The 22700-nt window shown below is 45.2% G+C and overlaps 1 protein-coding gene across 2 annotated transcripts in view; it reads right to left on the reverse strand.

Moving 5' to 3' along the window:
• Nucleotides 1-22700, reverse strand: part of LOC122943602 (phosphodiesterase 4D interacting protein) — a 1023137-nt gene that overhangs the window by 212555 nt on the left and 787882 nt on the right. Inside the window, exon 15 of one of the 2 annotated variants that reach the window (XM_044301474.1) lies at nt 8867-9212. The exons of the other annotated variant lie outside the window; for it this stretch is intronic. Within the exon in view, the coding sequence (XP_044157409.1) occupies nt 9201-9212 (12 nt within the window). The 3' untranslated portion in view covers nt 8867-9200. Of the gene's footprint in view, nt 1-8866; nt 9213-22700 lie in introns of those variants that run through there. 2 annotated transcript variants of the gene reach the window in all.

A 22700-nucleotide genomic window follows, 5' to 3' on the forward strand; every position in this document is an offset into this window, starting at 1 on the left:
CCTGAAGCCTTCTTAACAAGAATTGAACCTCTTTCCTTGAAGTTCTTGATGATCCTATAAATTGTTGATTGAGGTGCAATCTTAGTAGCCACAATATCCTTGCCTGTGAAGCCATTTTTATGCAAGCAATGATGGCTGCTCGCGTTTCTTTGCAGGTCACCATGGTTAACAATGATTTCAAGCATCACCCTCCTTTTAACAGGTCAAGTCTGACATTTTAACCCAATCAGCCTGACATCATGATCTCCAGCCTTGCGCTCGTCAACATTCTGACCTGAGTTAACAAGACGATTACTGAAATGATCTTAGCATGTCCTTTAATGACAGCAATGAAATGCAGTGGAAAGGTTTTTTGGGGATTAAGTTAATTTTCATGGCAAAGAAGGACTATGCAATTCATCTGATCACTCTTCATATCATTCTGGAGTATATGCAAATTGCTATTATAAAAACTTAAATAGCAACTCTTCCAATTTCCAATATTTATGTAATTCTCAAAACTTTTGGCCACGACTGTATATTGATTTCCGCTATATCCCAATATATGGCCCTGAAGTGCACAGACAGTATTATAATACAGAGCACTGAGACTAATGTGGTAAACAACTGACAGCAAAAATGTGGTCAGATTCTGGGACAAAAAAATATTGTTTTCACTGATATTCTTCCTATATATGCCCCTGATGCACAGAAGGTGTTGCACAGATGTCAAAAGTCACTGCAGACACCTTCTATGAAGATAGCCAATGACGCAATTATTTTTGTAAATAAAAAAAGTGCAAATCTGCACATTAAATTGCTGCCAACACACACAGTAGTCCTTAAAAGGAGCTTTGGGTCTTTGAAACGTCTTGAGAAAGAGTAATTTGCTATCACAATCTCCCTACACTGTCTGTCCGTTCTTAGCAGCTCTCTCTGACTCGCAATGAGCCGAACCCGCGTGACCAGGTGCTATATAGCACCCGATGACGTGTTCCGGCCAGACAATCACTGTATTGCCAGTATAAAACATGGCTAATGGCATTACAGTGAAGGCAATACTTACCAGCATGTTTATTGGCTGCTTAGAAGGTCCCAAACGTGCGTGAAGGAGACTCGAGCATGGCTCTCGAGCACATGTTGTACTCGGTTGAGGGCTCGGATCTGCCGAGCATAGCGATGCTCGAGCCGAACCGGTACTCAGCCGAGCATGCTCGCTCATCACAAATCACCATTTATTTTACCCTTTTTCTGACCTGTCAGAAGAACCTAAATATGAAAAACACAATGCATCCTTTCTTTGCAGAATTCATAAGGGATCACACGGTCCTTATTTTGCATCGGCATTTGATCGCGATTTGGAAGACAAAAGGAGGAGTGAGTACTAAACATATCAGACAGTGGACCCACTCCTGTTTTTGCCTTACCTCTACTTATTATGCCATTACCAGGAATCACACTCTGTGAGAAAGAGATTGTCTTTCTGAACAAGAGAAGAGCACGGTATTATCATGATTGATAATGCTGTGTGCTGCTGCCCAGGGCCGGCGCTTCCATATAGGCAAGAGGGGAGTTGTCAAACTGCAGAGAAGGAAAATGGCAACAAAATGGTGGTCTGGTCTGAAGGTCTGAAAGGAGAAGACGAGGACAGAGAACATCTACATCAAAGGAGACGTCACTGGATGTAAGAGGTATGGGGCGCTGTATTTCTGTAGTGATGGGGGGACTATAAAGTCAGCAAGTGTCATGTGGGGGTGGGGCCTTATTGATTTTCGCCCCAGGGCCCCATTTCACCTATAACCAGCCCTGCCTCTGCCTGACCTTCCTGTAACGGAATCCTATTGACATAAAGCTGTCAATAGGATTCCATTACAGATAGGTCAGGCAGAGGAACACAGCATTATAAACCATCATAATGTGGTGTCTTTCTGTAGTCTAGACCACACAATCTCTCGTTTGCATGGAGCGTGTTTCCTTCATGTGAAAGAGCCCTTAGGCTGAGTTCACACTTCACTTATTTTGTCAGTTTATTCCAGAAGTTAGTGTACGATGAGCCAAAATCAGGAGCCAATCCTACTCTCACATAAGGTATCATGAAAAGATCTGCATCTGCAGTGGCCGGGATTGGGGTGGCCCCAATGCTACGCTGAGTCCCCCAGACACCCCCGAGGCGTCAAGTGTTGCTGCTCTCCAAAAGGGATGGTAAGTGTCACTGATGGTGTTGGAGAAAACTAGAAGACAAAAAATGAAGATCCGACTGACTTGATCCCAAACTAAGGAACATAAGGGTGAGCCCTGTAAAAGCCCTAGCTCTCTCCCTGACTTCTCAGCCCATGCAAAGATCTTTATGATAGATCATTGCATGCCCTCATGCCTCGACTGTATGACACCTGAACACTCTATAATAGTGAGGGGACACGACCACCGGCTCCCTACATTAAATACGGAGGAAGTCAGGGTCACCTAGGATCAAGCCAACAGGGAAACACAAATAAAGGAACAGACTTATCTGTAGAAGCATCAGTTGCAGCATCCAGCATGCGCACAATCCAGGAAGTTGTATAAACTGCAAAGTGATGCAGTATGGGAGGGGATTTAAAGGAAAGCAATCAGTGCAACAAGATGACAGCTGAGAGAGGGAAACGAGATGACAAAACAAAAGCAAAACAAAAGAACCTCAAGCAAGAGGTTCTGAAGAACGTGTGTCAGAGCTTCTCAGATATCTGGTGGTGACAGTAAGGCATGGTGCACCCCAATGGGAAATAAGTCCAGAGAGTCAGGATCTGCAGTAAACCAGGGCACTTCTTTACTGGAGGAATTCAGGTACAAAACAATACATGCAAGGAATTGGGCTGGATTCTCCAGTCTCCTCCCTGGCAGAAGAAGGGTTTGTTGCTGAAGAAAGGCCTGAGCTAGATGTCCCTCTTTCTCTTCAGATGGCTGGTTGTCTCGTCCAAGGCTGGTGATCCAGGGTCTGTGGCAGCATATCCTTGTCTCAGCGTCTTCTTCTGGTCACTCGGTAGTTTTGCAGAGTCTTCTCCTACATTAAATACAGAGGGAGTCAGGGTCACCTAGGATCAAGCCAACAGGGAAATACAAATAAAGGAAAAGACTTATCTGTAGAAGCATCAGTTGCAGCATCCAGCATTCGCACAATCCAGGAAGTGGTATAAACCGCAAAGTGATGCAGTATGGGAGGGGATTTAAAGGGAAGCAATCAGTGCAACAAGATGACAGCTGAGAGAGGGAAACGAGATGACAAAACGAAAGCAAAACAAAAGAACCTCAAGCAAGAGGTTCTGAAAAACGTCTGTCAGAGCTTCTCAGATATCTGGTGGTGACAGTACCCTCCTTCTACGAGTGGACTCCGGACACTCAGAGCCCACCTTCTCAGGATGGGACCTATGGAAAGCTCTGATGAGACGAGTCGCCTTAATGTCCATCACTGGGACCCACATCCTCTCCTCAGGACCATAACTCTCCCAATCAACGAGATACTGAAGAGAACCGCGGACAATACGAGAATCCACAATCCTAGAGACCTTAATATTCAAGATTACCATCAACCACAATCGGAGGAGGAGGCAAAGAGGAGGGTACAGTGGGTTGGATATAAGGTTTTAGTAGGGACTTGTGAAAAACATTATGGATCTTCTAAGTCTGAGGAAGATCAAGACGGTAGGCAACAGGATTGATGACGGACAAGATTTTGTAAGGCCCAATAAACTTAGAAGCCAACTTCCAGGAGGGAACCTTCAATTTGATATTCTTAGTAGACAACCACACCAGATGACCAACATTCAGGTCCGGACCAGGCACACGTCTCTTATCCACCACACGCTTATATCTCTCACTCATGCTCTTTAGATTATCCTGAATCTTTTACCAAAAAGATGACAAAGATGAGGAGAGTCTCTACCCATCAGGTAAACCAGAAGACCCCTCTGCAGAGAATGTCCCAAACTGCGGATGAAACCCATATGCACCAAAAGATTGTGACTTATCAGAGGACTCCTGACGACGGTTATTTAAAGCAAACTCCGCAAGGGAGAGAAAAGAACACCAATCCTCCTGATTCTCCGCCACAAAACAGCGCAGATATGTCTCCAGATTCTGATTGAGGCGCTCTGTCTGGCAATTCGACTGCGGGTGGAAAGCAGAAGAGAATGACAACCGAACCCCCAAGCGAGAACAGAAGGCCTTCCAGAATCTGGAAACAAACTGCGTGCCCCTATCAGAGACCATGTCTGAAGGAATATCATGCAGTTTGACAATGTGATCAATAAATGCCTGCGCCAGCGTTTTAGCATTGGGCAACCCAGAAAAAGGAATAAAATGCGCCATTTTGCTAAAACGGTCCACCACCACCAGAATCACAGTCTTCCCTGAGGAACGAGGCAGGTCCGTACTGAAATCCATGGATAGATGTGTCCAAGGACGGGAAGGAATGGGTAACGGAAGGAGAGGACCCGATGGCCGTGAATGAGGGACTTTGGCACGAGCGCAGGTCTCGCAGGCTGCGACAAAACCCTCAACCGACTTACGAAGAGCCGGCCACCAGAATCTCCAAGCGATGAGATCCACTGTGGCTCTACCCCCCGGGTGCCCAGCAAAGACAGTCTTAGTAGAAACCTCTGAAACAGATGTCGAGAGGCAATTCTCTCTGCAAAAGTCACTCCAACCAGTTATTTGCCTCGCAACGGTCCACCACCACCAGAATCACAGTCTTCCCCGAGGAACGAGGCAGGTCCCTAATGAAATCCATGGACAGATGTGTCCAAGGAAGGGAAGGAATGGGTAACGGAAGGAGAGGACCCGATGGCCGTGAATGAGGGACTTTGGCACGAGCGCAGGTCTCGCAGGCTGCGACAAAACCCTCAACCGACTTACAAAGAGCCGGCCACCAGAATCTCCAAGCGATGAGATCCACTGTGGCTCTACCCTCCGGGTGCCCAGCAAAGACAGTCTTAGTAGAAACCTCTGAAACAGACGTCGAGAGGCAATTCTCTCTGCAAAAGTCACTCCAGCCATTTATTTGCCTCGCTTGCAAATCAATGGTGGGGTTATGTTTAGTGAGCCAGAGTAGCCCCAATACTAGAGAAGTAGGTAACCCGCTTAGGACAAAACATGACACATCCTCAACATGAGCATCACTCACAATCAAACGGATATTGCGAACTATGCCTTTAAATGATTTTTGAGAAAGTGGAGCGGAATCAATAGCAAAAACAGGTATGTCCTTTCCCAAAGTGCATTACTGGAAACCATGTGTTATAGCAAATTGACTATCAATGAGATTGACAGCTGCTCCACTATCTACAAAAATCTCACAAAGAACGTTCTTGCTTTCTAGCACCACCCTAGCAGGTAGGACAAAACGGGAACTACAAGCAAACGGAAAACCTTCAATTTCCGCATCAACCTTGCTAATAGTAACAGATGGAACGCTTTTAGAGGACTTTTTTCTTTTTGTTTCTTTATTACTCTCAAAAAACTGCCTGAATCTCCTAGAGGGACAAAAATTTGCCAAATGATTTATACCTCCACAACAAAAACAAACCCTCGTCTGAGAGCTGAATCCTCTGTTGTTAGAGGCAAGCAAACCCAGCTGCATGGGTTCCTGCTCAGAGGGGATTGAGAGAGACTGAGACCCTTGCGCACTGAATGAGACCGTTTGTCACGGCTGAGGATGGGGAAAACCCTCAGCCGTGCGATGACAGAAGATGGTAGTCGCTGCTCGACGAGGACGACAGAATTAGGGAGCAGGTCACCTCCTAATCACATCCCTAATCTGACCCTGACTCCTAGCTGTATGAGCCGACCCTAATGGTAGGAGGGCTCATACTCCGGAAACCTGAAGTCCCTGCTAGCCCTCAGGGTGGCCCTAAACAAGGAGTAGGGTAAGACAACCTGTTCCTTCTGGACACGGAGGAACAGGCGTCTCACTGGCCAAGCTGCAGGGAAAAGGGGAACACAAACAGACCTATGGATATGGCAGGTGAACTGAACTAGTTCCACCTACCTGCCACAGCCTTGCTGACTGGATCCCTGTGCTGGAAAGCTGATGTCCACACAATACTAAATGAACCCAGCAAACACACGTCCACACACAGGAACCCAGATCCATAGCTGCACCAAATAACAAAAGGAAAATATCAACTGAACATCACATAGACATAAACTTATGACCACAAGGGTGGCCCCCACTGGCAGATGGTAAATAACAGGAGGATGTCTCCAGCAACCATGGTTGAAGAACCCCTGAGCTAACTGAAAACAGCAGAGGCTTTATAGCCCAAAGTTGCCACACCCACACTCAGACACACCAGGTGATCACACACACAGAAGGGAGTTAACCCTTCCAACACAAGGCAAGGGAAGATGGCCACTTAAAGGGGAAGTACACACATAAACACACACTACACCTGTTGCCACGGGCAACGGCATGCGCGGCAACCATGTCCTGGGGATCAGCCATAGGGCTGAGACACTGCCACCACATGCACACAACACCACACGTTGCCACGGCCAAGCAAGTGAAGGAAAGTGTCACAAAACACACCATAGGCCGTGACACCGTCCCACTGTCCTTGGACTGAGTATGACAGGAAGGAGTGATCTCTCCTCTCTCTCTAAGACGCCTGTCAATACGAACAGCCTGAGACATGGCAGACTCCAAGGAGGTAGGTCTCTCATGAAAGGCAAATGCATCTATTAATCTCTCTGAAAGACCATGGCAAAATTGACTTCAGAGTGCAGCATCATTCCAACCAGTATCAGCTGCCCATCTCTGAAATTTTACCCTGGCATAAAAGACGCAGTCAGATTCAGCCAGAGCAATATGATCCGGATCATCATATATCTGACCCAGGGCTACAAAAAATTAATCCACTGAACGGAGGGGCGGTGCCCCCACTGGCAGCAAAAAGGCCCAGGACTGAGCGTTATCCCTGAGTAGCAAGATGATGATCCCCACCCTCCGCTCCTCGTCACTAGAGGAATGGGGAAGTAGGCAAAAATGGAGTTTGCAAGCCTCTCTAAAACGAACAAAGTTCTCACTACCCCCGGAGAACGAATCTGGAAGCGAGATTTTAGGCTCAGAACAAATTCCATGACCGCAAGCAGAAACTGTCAGCTCAAACTGAGAGACAGTTTTCCGGAGATCTGCTACCTCTATTGAAAGACCCTGCATGCGATCAATCAAGCCTGAAACCGGATTCATGCTTAAGACAGTTTTGGTGGTTTATAATGTCACTGATGGTGTTGCAGAAAACAAGAATACAACAAATGAAGATCTGACTGACTTGATCCCAAACTAAGGAACATAAGGGTGAGCCCTGTAAAAGCCCTAGCTCTCTCCCTGACTTCTCAGCCCATGCAGAGATCTCTATGATAGATAATTGCATGCCCTTGTGCCTCGACTGTATGACACCTGAACACCCCATAATAGTGAGGGGACACGACCACCGACTCCCTACACTTAATACGGAGGGAGTCAGGGTCACCTAGGATCAAGCCAACAGGGAAACACAAATAAAGGAACAGACTTATCTGTAGAAGCATCAGTTGCAGCATCCAGCATGCACACAATCCAGGAAGTTGTATAAACCGCAAAGTGATGCAGTATGGGAGGGGATTTAAAGGGAAGCAATCAGTGCAACAAGATGACAGCTGAGAGAGGGAAACAAGATGACAAAACAAAAGCAAAACAAAAGAACCTCAAGCAAGAGGTTCTGAAGAACGTGTGTCAGAGCTTCTCAGATATCTGGTGGTGACAGTAAGGCGTGGTGCACCCCAATGGGAAATAAGTCCAGAGAGTCAGGATCTGCAGTAAACCAGGGCACTTCTTTACTGGAGGAATTCAGGTACAAAACAATACATGCAAGGAATTGGGCTGGATTCTCCAGTCTCCTCCCTGGCAGAAGAAGGGTTTGTTGCTGAGGAAAGGCCTGAGCTAGCTGTCCCTCTTTCTCTTCAGATGGCTGGTTGTCTCGTCCAAGTCTGGTGATCCAGGGTCTGTGGCAGCATATCCTTGTCTCAGCGTCTTCTTCTGGTCACTCAGTAGTTGTGCAGAGTCTTCTCCTCCAAGCACTGTTCCCTAACTGCAACACCTTAGGGCAGTGAGGGCTAATCTTGGCACTCCAGCTGTGGTAAAACTCCAACTCCCAAGATGCCCCCCCTTGCTTGGCTGCTCTCAGAACTCTATAGAAATAAATGGAGCATGCTGGGAGTCGTAGTTTCACCACAGCTGGAGTGCCAAGGTTAGCCATCACTGCCCTAGGGGCTCTGATTTCTCTCCTTATATACAGTTAATGCTAGACTAGAACCTTTTAGTGGGATGGGTGGAGTGGAGAAACTCAGCACAACCAAATACATTGTTTCAGCTCCCATCTGGTAAAGACTTACATTAGTGTTTCAATGATACTCAATGGCAATGACACAGCAGGTTTTCCAGACAAAAACAAATTTCCAGACATAACAACAGAGCTAAAACCAGACATTTAAAAGGTCAGACTTTCTGCTTTTTGGTGGAAAACAAGCCTGGGTTTTTCCCTCCAAAACATGGTGGTAACCAAGTCTGGGTTTTTACCTCCAAAACATGGCGGTAAACAACATCTGGGTTTTTCCCTCCAAAACATGCTCTTTTTTTAACTCATAAGGGACCTGCACCATACATGTACGGCGCTGGTGGACGTGACTTAAGGACCAGCACCGTACATGTACGGCGGGTGTTATGCAAGCGGCTGTGGACCCACTGTGCCACTGACTGGCTGTACTCTGGAGGGGCGTAACTAAGCAACTACCTGTTCTTCACTAGAGCCTCTGATGGTGACAATAGGCTTGAGCCGTTTGGGTAGTTGCCAGGTGCCACTCCAGAGCAGTCCCCGTGTCAGTGGCTGCTGACCAGGGGGTCAGAGTACACAGTGCAAGCACCGAGGGGACGTGCGTGGATAGGAGGATCCGGGTCTGGACAGGCAGCGATCAAGAAAAGTCAGTAAGCAAAATTCAAGGTCAGAGGCAGGCATCAAACAAAGTCTATAAACAAGATCCGAGGTAGGCGGCAAACAGGCAAAGTCCATAAACGAGATATGAGGTCAGAGGCAGACGGCAAACAGGCAAAGTCCAGGAGTTCAATAAGCAGAGTCCGATGTACACAGTGAAGCAGACAAGAGAAACAACTTTGCACTTGAAGCTAGACAATCCATGAGTCCATGAGTTGCTCAGGCATCTTCCTGTGGTAGAAAGCACCTTTAAATAACTGCTGCAATAATACACTTAGGCCACTTGCAGACAAGCGTTCCTCTCGCTTCCTACCTCCCCGAGCTGCCGGCGGTGACATAGCATTGTATTGATTTATGATGCTATGTAACCCTTACAGTTCTGGAATGTATTGGATAACACTGGCATAATGCTGCCAGTGTTATCCAATACATTCCAGAGCTGTAAGAGTTAAATAGGATCATAAATCAATATAATGCTATGTGAATCCCGTCAGTGTTGGGAGGTCAGGCCGGGTGCTGCGATGCGGACTCACTGCGGGAGGAATGCTCGTCTGTAACCTTACACCTTTTTTGTAACCTTACATCACAAAAAGTGTAATAGCAAGCGATCAAACTGAGCTTTAGAGTAACGCCTGTCACCTTCCAGTCATACTGACGCACAGTAACTGTTTCACTACCAGAAAGGACTAGCTGCTCCAATGCACAGTGATGTACACCGATATGCACTCTCCCTGAAGGCCGGGATATAGCTGATTTAACAAGCTTCATGACGAATTAATTCGGAACATGGCGGATTTTGGGGAAAAATTTGGTGACACGAACAAATCAAATTTTTTAAAACTTTGCTCATCTCTAATGACAACACCAGATATGTTGTCGTAAAATTGTTGTATGGACACACTACAGGGCTCAGAAGGTAAGGAACTACATATAGCTTTAGGAGGTTAGATTTAGCTGAAATGTTTTTTTGGGTGCCATGTCGCATTTGAAGACTGCAGCACATTGGCTCAGTGGTTAGCACTGATGCCTTGCAAATCTGACCAAAGACAACACTTGCATGGAGTCTGCATGTTCTCCCTGTGTTTGCATGGGTTTACTCAGTTTTTTCCCCACAAGACATACTGTTAGGGAACGTGTGAGCCCCATTTGGGATAGCGCGAGTATAATGTCTGTAAAGTGCTGCGCAATATTTCAGCACTACATAAGCAAGTAAAATAAATAACCCTACAGTGGAAACAGCCAAAAAGTGACCCCATTTTGGAAATTACACCAATGAGTGTTATGAGCATTTTGACAGGTGATTTCTAGAAATTCATACAATTTATCCCCAGATATGCCATTGCAAAATGTGTTGTGCTCAATTTGTGCCACTGTGAAAATTCATCTCTCTAATTATTATACTGTGTTTTCTACACCCTACATGTGGCCCTAAACTGTCTGAATATACAACAGGGCTCTGAAGTGAAAGTGCAACATGCACTTTGAAGGCCTAATATGGTGATTTATACAACACTAGCTGACAACTGCTAAAACTCCCATTTAAAATAAAAAAGAGCCCCCAAAGAATGACCCCATTTTGGAGATTACACCCCTAAAGGAATTTATCAAAAATTGTAGTGAGTTTTTTGAGCCCATAGGTATTTTCCAGAAAATAATGTGAATGAATTTTGGAGTGGATGTTGAACAGTTAGGCCTCTTTCACACGGGCGAGTTTTCCGCGCCACGCGGGCGAGTTTTCCGCGCGGTGCAATGCGTGAGATGAACATATTGCGGGTGCAATGCGTGAGATAGACATAAGCCCATCAAGTTCAACCAAGGAATAGGTAGGGATGTAAATTTTAGGAACAGGGAGAGAGACCCAGACTTTTTTAGAACCGCATTCTGAGGTACACTAACTACACCACAGATTTACAGTTCTTACAGTAAAGAGGCCTTGACGCCTCGAGACTCAACTTTTTATCCATAATTTTTGCACAAGCCATTTATATTTGTATACGTTAATCAAGTCACCTCTTAGATGCCTCTTATAAAGACTAAATACATTTAATTATTTTAATCTTCCCTCAAAACTAAGACCCTCCATGCCCTTTATCAGTTTAGTTGCTCATCTTTGTAAAAAAATAAAAATAAATTCCAGGGCATCATATCTATGAACTATGCCTAAAACTGAACTGCATATTCCAGATGAGGCCACACCAAAGCTTTGTAAAGTGGTAGTATTACATCTCTGTCCTGCTAGTCCATGCTTCATTTAATACTGTACCTTACAACATCCTGCTAGCCTTGGAAGCAGCCGATTGACCCTTTATACTGTTATTTAGTTTAAGATCTACAGGCAGGGGCGTTGCTAGGTTAAAACATTCGGGCCTGGGCCCCTGATGTTTTTTCCCAGGCCCCTAATGTCCTGCCTACTTGCTAGATACAACTGTATTGCCGTCCTCTGGACAGAAATACAATTGAATCTAATGCACTGGAAGATCTGAAGGACCTGTGATGACAGGAGAGATGGTGTCATGTTTTTTACATGGGACTGTATGGTAGCGGGAGGAATATAACCACAGGGGGAACTGCAGAGGGCATTTTAAATACTGGGAGCACTTCAGGGTGAACATCATAACAGTAGGAGGCAGTATAAATAAGCACTGTAGGGGTATTATAAATCCAGGGGACATTAGAGGCATTCTTATTTCTACTGGGAGCTAATAGGAGGGACTCTTAGATCCTCCTTATTTCTACTAAGTGCACTATGGGGGGGCCTTATTACTACTAAGGGATCTGCAGATAGCTTTATTACCACTGAGGGAACAATAGGGGGCCTTATTTCTGCAAGGGATTTGTGAGGGCATTATTAATACTGGAGGGCTCTACTACTAATGGAGGCACTCTTGGGTAGCGTTATCACGATTGGGGGCACTGTAGGGGGCAGTATTACTAATGGGGGAATTATAGAAGGGGATTACTTTTGGTGGGACTTTGAAGAGCACTATTACTATGGGGGGCATTATTATTTCTTCAGGATAGTATTTGGGGGTATTAGGGAGTATAGCGAGCGGCAGGATAACACTGTGGGGACTCCAGGTTTTGGGATGATGATAGAAATGTGAGGAAGGTAAGATGTCTGTGTGTCACACTCTGCAGAAACGAGGAGCGGCTGAAAGAAGTTGTCCAGACGGAATGGAGAAGATGAAGACAGAGAAGATCTACATTAGAGGAAACGTCACCTGAGAGGCCCTGATGTGATAGGTATGTGCTGCTGTATAGCAAGTACAGGAAAGTGTGGGTGGAGGGTTAATTTAGAGAACTGGACCATATTCATTGTGGCTTTTTGCCCCTGATCTTTTGATACCCTAGCCACTCCCCTGTCTACAGGTACACCCAAATCCTTTTCTATAAATGACTTTCGCAGTGTTACTCCGCCTAGGACAAAAGATAAATGTAAATTATTTGTACTGGGATGCATAACTTTACTTTTATCCACATTCAACCTCATTTACCAAGTGGATGCCAAAACACTCAAGAGTGTCAAAGTCAGCTTGTAGTTTATAGCCATCTTCCATAGACTGCACAGTATTACATAGCTTGGTGCCATCTGCAAAAATTGACAGGATTAATAATACCATGCTCTATATCACAAATAAGTTTAAAAATAGGGGGCCCAGCACTGAACCTTAGGGTAAAAGACTTATGACAGGGGACCTTTCAGAATTGGAATAATTGACTAACTTAATGGACACTGTCCTTCAGCCAGGTTTCAATCAAATGAAAAACTATACATTCTAAGCCTATAGACCTATGAGAGACAGTATCAAATCCGTTTGCAACATTCAATCCACAGCCAATCCTCTTCGAGGCTTCTACTCATAAAAACAAGTCAGGTTAGTCTGACAGTTTCTGTCCTTGGTAAACCCATGCTGACTGTCACTAATGATACTATTAACATAATCACATACTCCTGTTCTTCAAACATTTTTCCACGCAGTGGAAGTTAAAGTGTGACTGCCATTTATTTAATTTTTTATGTGCTCTAATGTGTACGGACAGGGACATGAAATGTTTTCCCAATATACTTGCTTTATCGATACATGTACGTGAGGGAATGCAGTCTCTTGTCGCATCCTCACAAGCATGTACAGTACAGACCAAAGGTTTGGACACACCTTCTCATTCGAAGAGTTTTCTTTATTTTCATGACTATGAAAATTGTAGATTCACACTGAAGGTATCAAAACTATGAATTAACACATGTGGAATTATATACATAACAAAAAAGTGAGAAACAACTGAAAATATGTCATATTCTAGGTTCTTCAAAGTAGCCACCTTTTGCTTTGATTACTGCTTTGCACACTCTTGGCATTCTCTTGATGAGCTTCTGTCCCTTTCCACTGCTCCCTTAAAAGACCGTTGCTAGGGCTTGTCTGTCTTCCTTTTAGTATAAACAGAGGACAGAGGTCTTCCACCCTGCATGCCATGTCTCTCAGTAATCCAATCTAATTGGCTGGCAGGGAGCTGCTGGCTACAGCAAGTGTGTATGGGAAGTTAGGGAAAGCAGTTTGGCCTCAGAGAACTGGCAGAGTTCTTGAGAAGATCCTCATATTGTAAATGTTTAAACAGCTGTAACTAAAAAAAAAACTCAAAGAAAACAGTGGTATGTGAAGAAACTAAAGATTGCTTTATGCATAATGCTGCTGCAGCAGTAACATATGCTAAAATATATTTTTTGATTAAAACATGACAATTACCGTTTAAAGTTTCAAGTAAAGAAAAAAGCCCCCTCACCATAAAATAGTGTATAAAAAAAACAAAAAAAAAACAGACATATTAGGTATCAACGCGTCTGTAACGACTGGCTCTATAAAAATATCACAATCTACCACCTCAGGTGAATGCTGTAAAAAACATAACTAAAAAAATGGTGCCAAAAATGCAATTTCTTTGTCACCTTACATCACAAAAAGTGTAATTCCAAGAGATCAAAAAGACATATGCACCCCAAAACATTACCAATCAAACCGTCATCTCTTTCCACAAAAAATTAGCTACATAAGACAATCACCATAAGGTGAAAAAAAAATATGGCTTTCAGAAAATGGAGACACTAAAACATGATTTTTTTCCCCTTCAAAAATACTTTTATAATGTAAAACTGAAATAAATGTAAAAAAGTAGACATATTAGGTATTGCCATGTATGTAGCAATCTGCTCTATATAAATATCACATGATCTACACCCTACGGTAAACACCGTAAAAAAAATTACAAATAAAAACTGTTTTTGGGTCACCTTACATAACAAAAAGTGTAATACCAAGAGGTCAAAAAGTCATATGCACCTCAAAATAGTACCAATCAAACATCTCTTCCCTCAAAAAATATGGCTTTCAAAAAATGGGGATCCTAAAACATGAGTTTTTTTCAAAAATACTTTTATTGTATAAAACTGAAATAAATAAATAAAATGCTCCCAAAAGCAACCAATTTTTTGGGTCATCCCGCGCCCCTACACAAGACGATTGGCAGAAAAATTGCAAAAATATAGCTTTCAGAAAATGGTGACACAAAAAAACCACACATATTTGGTATTGTCGCTTTTTGTGAGGCAAGGTAACCAAAAGTTTTCATGACAGGGTAGATCATGTGTTGCTTTTATAAAGCAGGTTAATACAGATAACCTGCTTTATAAAAGCAACACATGATCTACCCTGTCATGAAAACTTTTGGTTACCTTGCCTCACAAAAAAAGCGTAATATTGAGCAGCCAAAAATAATATGTACCCCAAAATAGTACCAATAAAACTGTCACCTCATCCCCTAGTTTATTAAATTGGGTCATTTTTGGTAGTTTCTACTGTAGGGGTGCATCAGGGGGTCTTCAAATGTGACATGGCAATTTAAAATTATCCCAGCGACATCTGCTCTGCAAAATCCATATGGCACTCCATTTCTTCTGCGCCCTGCCATGTGCCCTTACATCAGTTTACGACAATATACAGATGTAGCAGGGTTAGCACTCCAGCTCTTAACTCAAATTTCTTAACTCATCGTGAGACAAAAGCCATTGAAAAGCAATTGAAGGTGTTTGCTTTAGATTAGATAACACAACTCGGAAATCTCAGAAAACGGGAGTGTTAACTCTACTCCATCCGAAAATAGCAATTTTTTGGTCACCTTGCACCAAAAAAGTGTCATATTGAATGATCAAAAAAATCATATGAACCAATAAAAATGTCGGCTCTTCCTGTAAAAAAAAGAGCCCCTGCACAAGACGATTGGCAGAAAAATAGAAGAAATGTAGCTTTCAGAAAATGAAGACACAAAAATGCTTTATTATGCTAAAAAATAATAATACACATATTTGGTATTGTCGCGTCCGTGTCAACCTGCTCTATAAAAACAACACACGATCTATCCTGTCAGGAAATAAAAACCAAAATAAAAAAAGCCATTTTTTGGTTACCTTGCCTCACAAAAAGCATAATATCGAGCAACCAAAAATCATATGTACCCTGCAAAAAAAGAGACCCTGCACAAGACAATTGGCAGAAAATTAGAAGAAATGTAGCTTTCAGAAAATGAATGTGACATGGCAATTTAAAATTATCCCAGCAACATCTGCTCTGCAAAATCCATATGGCACTCATTTTCTTCTGCGACCTGCTGTGTGCCCTTACATTAGTTTACGACAATATACCATATGCAGTTTTGTTTAGCTGTTAATCCTTGTAGTGTTACAGTAAAATTAGATTAAAATGGAAAATCTGCAAAAGAATTTTTACATTTCACCTCCATTTTCCTTTGACTCTTGTTGAACACCTAAAGGGTTAACAAAGTTTGTTAAATCAGTTTTGAATAACTTGAGGAGTGTAGTTTCCAAAATGGGGCCATTTATGGTTGGTTTTATAACTTAACTGGTGCTTAAAAAGTGGGTTTTGGACATTTTCTTAAAAATGTTAAGTATTCAGCCCTATTCTCTTCAATATATTTATTAATGTTCTTGTAGAAGGCTTGCGCAGTAAAATATCCATTTTTGCAGATGACACTAAACTGTGTAAAGTAATTAACACTGAAGAGGACACTATACAGCTACAAATTGATCTGGATAGATTAGAAGCTGATGAGGTTTAACACTGACAAATTAAGTTTATGGTTATGCACATGAGAAGGAATAATGCAAATCACCCGTACATACTAAATGGTAAAACACTGGGTAACGCTGACATGGAAAAGGACCTAGGAATTTTAATAAACAGCAAACTAAGCAGCAAAAATCTGTGTCAGGAAGCTGCTGCCGAGGCCAAAAAGATAATGGGTTGCATCAAAAGGGGCATAGATGCCCGTGATGAGAACATAGTCCTACCACTTTACAAATCACTAGTCAGACCACACATAGAGTACTGTGTACAGTTCTGGGCTCCTGTGAACAAGGCAGACATAGCAGAGCTGGAGAGGGTTCAGAGGAGGGCAACTAAGGCAATAGCTGGAATGGGACAACTACAGTACCCTGAAAGATTATCAACATTAGGGTTATTCACTTTTAAAAAAAGACGACTGAGGGGAGATCTAATTACTATGTATAAATATATCAGTGGGCAGTACAGAGATCTCTACCATCATCTATTTATCCCCAGGACTGTGACTGTGACGAGGGGACACCCTCTGTGTCTGGAGGTAAGACGGTTTGTACACAAACATAGAAGAGGATTCTTTACGGTAAGAGCAGTGAGACTATGTGTTACGACCAGAGGATGTGGATCCTCTGTGTCAGCTGATAGAGGACTGGGAATTAGTCCAATATTGCTGACTGCTGACTCTCAGAGACAGGACCCTGGTGTATGCACCTGTTACCTTGAATGCAGCTACCTGCGGTAGTGTGAACAGAGTCCAACAAAGGCAGAATAAAGGAACAGATGGTCTTTACTGGCAGACAGTATTCAAAAGTCACTTGACAGATACAGGCAACACAAAGTTCAGAGCAATATAGCATGCAGATATAAGCAGTCTCATAGGCAGCGCAGGGTCTGGATCCAGGCAGACTTACAGGAGGAGATGGGCAGATGCGTAGTCAGGCAGTGCAGATGTAAGCGGTCTCGTTGTCAGGCATTGCAGAGGTCTATAATCCAGGTGATCCAATAAACAGACAGCAGGCAGATGCGTAGTCAAATGAAGCATGAATGAAACATAAAGATCTCCAGAACAGGGAGGTGAATTGTACTCCTCTATCCGAGAGGATATGGAGGGGAAATCCATGAAGGCGGAAGATATGTAAAATGAAAAGCTCAGCAAGACGAGGAGCGGATGGCAGACCTGGAAGCGGAATAAAGTGCGACTTCTTAGAAAAACGGTCAACGACAACCCAAATGACTGTACAGCCCTCTGAGACAGGTAAATCAGTTATGAAGTCCATACCAATATGCTGCCAGAGGATCTCAGACACCGGAAGAGGCAATAATAAACCTGCAGGTTTCAGTCTGGGAGACTTATTCTGGGCACACAAGGTACAGGAAGCCACAAAATCTACAATATCCGCGATTATGGGTGGCCACCAGTAATGTCTGGAGATGAGATTCAAGGTCCCCCGTTGACCTGGATGGCCAGCAATCTTGGATGCATGCCCCCACCGTAAAACCTTCCTTCGTTTAGATTCCGGAACAAAGATCTTACCTGGGGGAACCTTGGAAAGGTTAACTGGAGCCACTGGGACTACTTTAGTTGGTTCAGTGATAAACTGGGGTTCGTCTTCTGAATCTGTGGTTTCAAAAGACCTGGAGAGAGTGTCCGCTTTGATATTTTTGTCAGCGGACCGAAAATGCAATTGAAAATTAAATCGGGCAAAGAAGAGAGACCAACGGGCCTGACGAGGATTAAGTCGTTGAGCTGTCTGCAAATAGCTGAGGTTCTTATGATCGGTGTAAATTATGACCAGTAGGCTAGAACCTTCCAGAAGATATCTACATTCCTCTAGCGCCAACTTAATTGCTAGGAGTTCCCTGTCCCCAATAGAATAGTTTTTTTCAGGAAAAAAAACCACAAGGAGACATACGACCTGAGGCATTCTTCTGTGACAGGACCGCCCCGGCTCCCACGGAGGATGCATCCACCTCCAAGAAGAACTGTTTGTTGGGTTCTGGGTGTCTAAGGACTGGAGCTGAAGAAAAGGCTTGCTTGAGGGAGGAAAATGCCGTCTCTGCTTCAGGGGACCATAGTTTGGGATTGGCATAATGGATAATAATTGGCAAAACCCAGGAACCTTTGTATTGCCTTCAGGCCGGAGGTACGGGGCCAGTCGAGCACTGTTGCCACCTTTCCAGGATCCATTTTGAGACCATGATCCGAGATGATGTACCCCAGGAAGGGCAGGGATGACTTTTTCAAAGAAACACTTTTCCAATTTAGCGTACAGACGATTCTCTCGTCTGTATGGGATGGGCAGATGCGTAGTCAGGCAGTGCAGATATAAGCGGTCTCGTTGTCAGGCAGTGCAGAGGTCTATAATGCAGGTGATCCAATAAACAGACAGCAGGCAGATGCGTAGTCAAATGAAGCGGAGGTCAGAATCCAGGAAATCCAATAAACAGACACAGTGGAATGCTTCAGCAGGAGTCAAGAGGTACAACAACCACGCTTGGGCACTTCATGATGAGTGAAGCTGCCTTAAATACAAAATAGTCCCGCCTCCGGGTGGGGATGGTATTCAGGAACCAGCTGCCTACTCCTATAAGAGGGAGAGGTGCGCGTGCTATAGCTCATCAGATGACACCTGGCAAAGAGGACGAATGCGGCGGTATGCTGGCGGACACCTGCGTCTCCTACAAGGTAAGCCAATACTGGGACCCATAGTGCTGCAATGTGTAGACAGCGATCTGCCACCCTGCCGTGGAGACACAGATCCCATACTGACACTATGGAACCCACTGCCTGAGGAGGTGGTGATGGTGAGTACAATAAAATAATTCAAGAGGGGGTTGGATGAATTTCCAGAGTGTAATAATATTACAGGCTATAGCTACTAGAGAGGGGTTTTTGATCCAGGGAATTATTCTGATGCTGTGGACGTAGCGGAGTAGGTAGAAGCGGCAGTGGAGGAGGACGAGATAGCCAACACAGGTTTTTGGTTTTAATTTAATTTTTTTAAATTAAGGTATACTCCAAAAGAGTGTGAAATATCCAAAATACAAACATGAGCAATTGCACTGCAGTATAACAATGGCTGCATGGCTGCTTAGTGCCGGTATATATGTCTATTCTGCACAAGGTACGGACAAGTCCTGAGGGATCCATGCATGGTTCATTTAAATAATTGTGAGCTTGTGCACATTGGCTGTGGACAGGCGGCTGCGCTTGTCTGTGCTGACGCCCCCTGCCATTCTAAACACACGTTCAGATAATACACTGGCTGCAGGGCAGGCCAGCACCTCCAAGGCATAAAGGGCAAGCTCAGGTCATGTGCCAAATTTGTGTAGGCGTGTGCACACATACTGCTCCACCATGTTGGTGAAATGCTGCCTCCTGCTAAGACGTTCCAAACCAGCTGGTGGTGCTTGTTGTTGTGGCGTGCTGACAAAGCTTTTTCACTTTCCGGCCATGCTAACCCTTCCTTCTGAGGTGCTGGCGGTGCCCCAGCTGTGTTGGCGACCTCTTCCTCGTCCTCTGCCTTTGCTTTGTGCTTCCACTGTGCCCCCACTGTCAGGTGGGAATGCCACCAGCAGCGCGTCTACCAGCATGCGCTTGTACTCGCGCATCTTACGATCACGCTCCAGTGAGGCCCAGTAATAAGCACAAGTTAGAATGTGGGCAACTCTGCTGTCGTTACGGAGACACTGCAGAATGTAATCGCTCATGTGTGCCAGGCTGCCCAGAGTCAACGAAAAGCTGTCCTCTGTGGGAGGTGTATCGTCTGTGTCCTCTGTATCCCCCCATCCACACACCAGTGATGGTCATGAGCTGGTGTGGGTGCCACCCCGCTGTGAACATGGTTCCTCCTCCTCCACCTTGTCATTGTCCAGAAGTGTGCCCTGGCTGGACAATTGTGTACCTTGGGTTTGTGGGTGCAGGAGCCCACCCTCTGAGCCACTTGGGAATGACTAGCTGGAAACCCTACAAAATGATCCCTCTTCCTCCTCCTCCTCCTGTGCCACATCCTCTTCTATCATCTGCAGGAGCGTTTTTTCAAGGAGGCATAGAAGTGGGATAGTAACGCTGAGAACGGCGTTATCGGCACTGGCCATGTTGGTGAAGTACTCGAAACAGCGCAACAAGGAACACAGGTCTCTCATGACCCAGTCATTGGTGGTGAAGTGGTGCTGTTCCGCCGAGCGACTCACCCGCGCATGCTGCAACTGAAACTTCACTATCGCCTGCTGCTGCTCACACAGTCTGGCCAGCATGTGCAAGGTGGAGTTCCACCTTGTGGGCACGCCGCATATGAGGTGATGAGCGCGAAGGCCGAAGTTACGCTGCAGCGCTGACAGGCGAGCAGTAGCAGGGTGAGAACGCCGAAAGCGCGCACAGACGGCCTGCACTTTATGCAGCAGCTCTGACATATCAGGGTAATTTTTAAGGAATCTCTGCACCACCAAATTCAGCACATGCTCCAGGCAAGGGATGTGCGTCAAACCGGCTAGTCCCAGAGCTGCTACGAGATTTTGCACATTATCGCACACCACTAGGCCAGGCTTGAGGCTGACTGGCACAAACCACTCATCGTTCTGTTTTTCAAGGCCCGTTCACAGCTCCTGCGCGGTGTGGGGTTTGTCCCCCAAACAGATACGTTTTAAAACTGCCTGCTGTCGTTTACCCCTGGCTGTGCTGAAGTTGGTGGTGAAGGTATTACGCTGACCTGATGAGGAGCTGGTAGAGGATGAGGAAGCAGAGTAGGAGGTGGAAGCAACAGGAGGCAATCTGAAGTGCCCTGCAATCCTCAGTGGTGGAAGCAAATGCACCAAACTGCTATCCGCCTCAGGCCCAGCCGCCACTGCATTTACCCAGTGTGCTGTTATGGAGATATAACGGCCCTGACCGTGTTTACTGGTCCACGTATCCGTAGTCAGGTGCACCTTTCCATAGATGGCGTTGCGCAGTGCACACCTGATTTTGTCCCCTACTTGGTTGTGCAGGGAAGGGATGGCTCACCTTGAAAAGTAGTAGCGGCTGGGTACGACGTACTGTGGGACAGCCACCGCCATAAGGCCTTTAAAACTATCCGTCTCCACCAGACGGAATGACAGCATTTCAAAGGCCAGTAATTTAGAAATGCAGGCATTCAGGGCTAGGTATCATGGGTGGGTAGGGGGGTACTTCCTCTCCAGCGTTTGGGAGATGGAGAGCTGAACGCTTCCGTGGGACATTGTGGAGAGTCTTGGTGACCCAGGTGTTGGTGTTGCTGGCGGATCCTCTGTTTGCGGGGTGGCAGGTGCCACTGTCAATCCAGAGGTGGATGAAGAGGCCGAGACTGCAGCAGAAGAGGAAGCAGGAGGAGCCAGAGACCTTTCTTGGTTTTTGAGGTGTCTACTCCACTGCAACTTGTTCTTTGCACTTAAATGCCTGGTCATGCAGGTTGTGCTTAGGTTGAGAACGTTTATGCCTCGCTTCAGGCTCTGATTGCACAGCGTGCAAACCACTCATGTCTTGTCGTCAGCACATTGTCTGAAGAACTGCCACGCCAGGGAACTCCTTGGAGCTGGCTTTGGTGTGCTTGGTCCCTTGCTGCGGTGGGCAGTAGGACGCATACTATCTAGAGGACGGCCACTCCGCTTTTGCACCCTGTTCCCTCTTCTGCTCTGTGCGACCACCTCTTCTTCCTCTGAACTACATAGGTCACTTGCATGACCTTGATTCCATGTGGTGTCATCGTCCTTCACATCATCTTCCACCCAGTCTTCACCCATGCCTTCCTTGTCGGTCTGCACACTTTCCAAAGCCCCAGCAGTTGGCACCTGTGTTTCGTCATCATCTGAGACGTGCTGCGATGGTCTTCCCATGTACTCATCTTGAAAGATAAGTGGTTGGGCATCGGTGCACTCAATCTCTTCCAATTCTGGGGCAGGGCTAGGTGGATAGTCCTGGGAAACGCTGCTAACAGTCATCAAAAAGCAGAAGAGACTGCTGCATGACTTGGGGCTCAGACTGCTTGGCTGATTTGCAAGGGGATGAGGTGAAAGACTGATGGACATCGGCTGCAGGTGCCAACTGTGGTTTTTCAGCAGCAGACTGGTTGAGAGACAATGTGAAGGAACTGGATCCACTGTCAGCAACCCAATCTACTATCGCCTGTACTTGTTCAGGCCTAACCATTCGTAGAGCAGCATTAGGCCCGACCAAATACCGCTGCAGGTTTTTTCGCCTACTCGCACCTAAGGAAGGGGTTTCACTTGTGTATGTAGCTGGCACAGATCGACCACGTCCTCTCCCTGCAACAGAAGCTCCACCAGCAGCAATACGACCTGGGCCACATCCCTTATTTGACGCTCTCCTCATATTTTTCTAATTTAGGATCTTGCCCTAAATGGGTGTTTAATTAATAGTAGAAATGAACGACAGTATGTAAAGGGTGTATCTCACACGGCCTGACCAGACTAGGCCTCAATTAAAGATTTTTTTGCCCAAAATGGCTGTATTTCAAATGCCTGAATCAAACCCCTGTATGTATAGGTTGCATCTCACATGGCCTGAACCAGTGTAGGCCTGAATTCAATATTGGTGCACCATATGACTGTATTTCAA

The sequence above is a fragment of the Bufo gargarizans genome, chromosome 7, assembly GCF_014858855.1.
Source record: "Bufo gargarizans isolate SCDJY-AF-19 chromosome 7, ASM1485885v1, whole genome shotgun sequence".
NCBI lineage: Eukaryota > Metazoa > Chordata > Amphibia > Anura > Bufonidae > Bufo > Bufo gargarizans.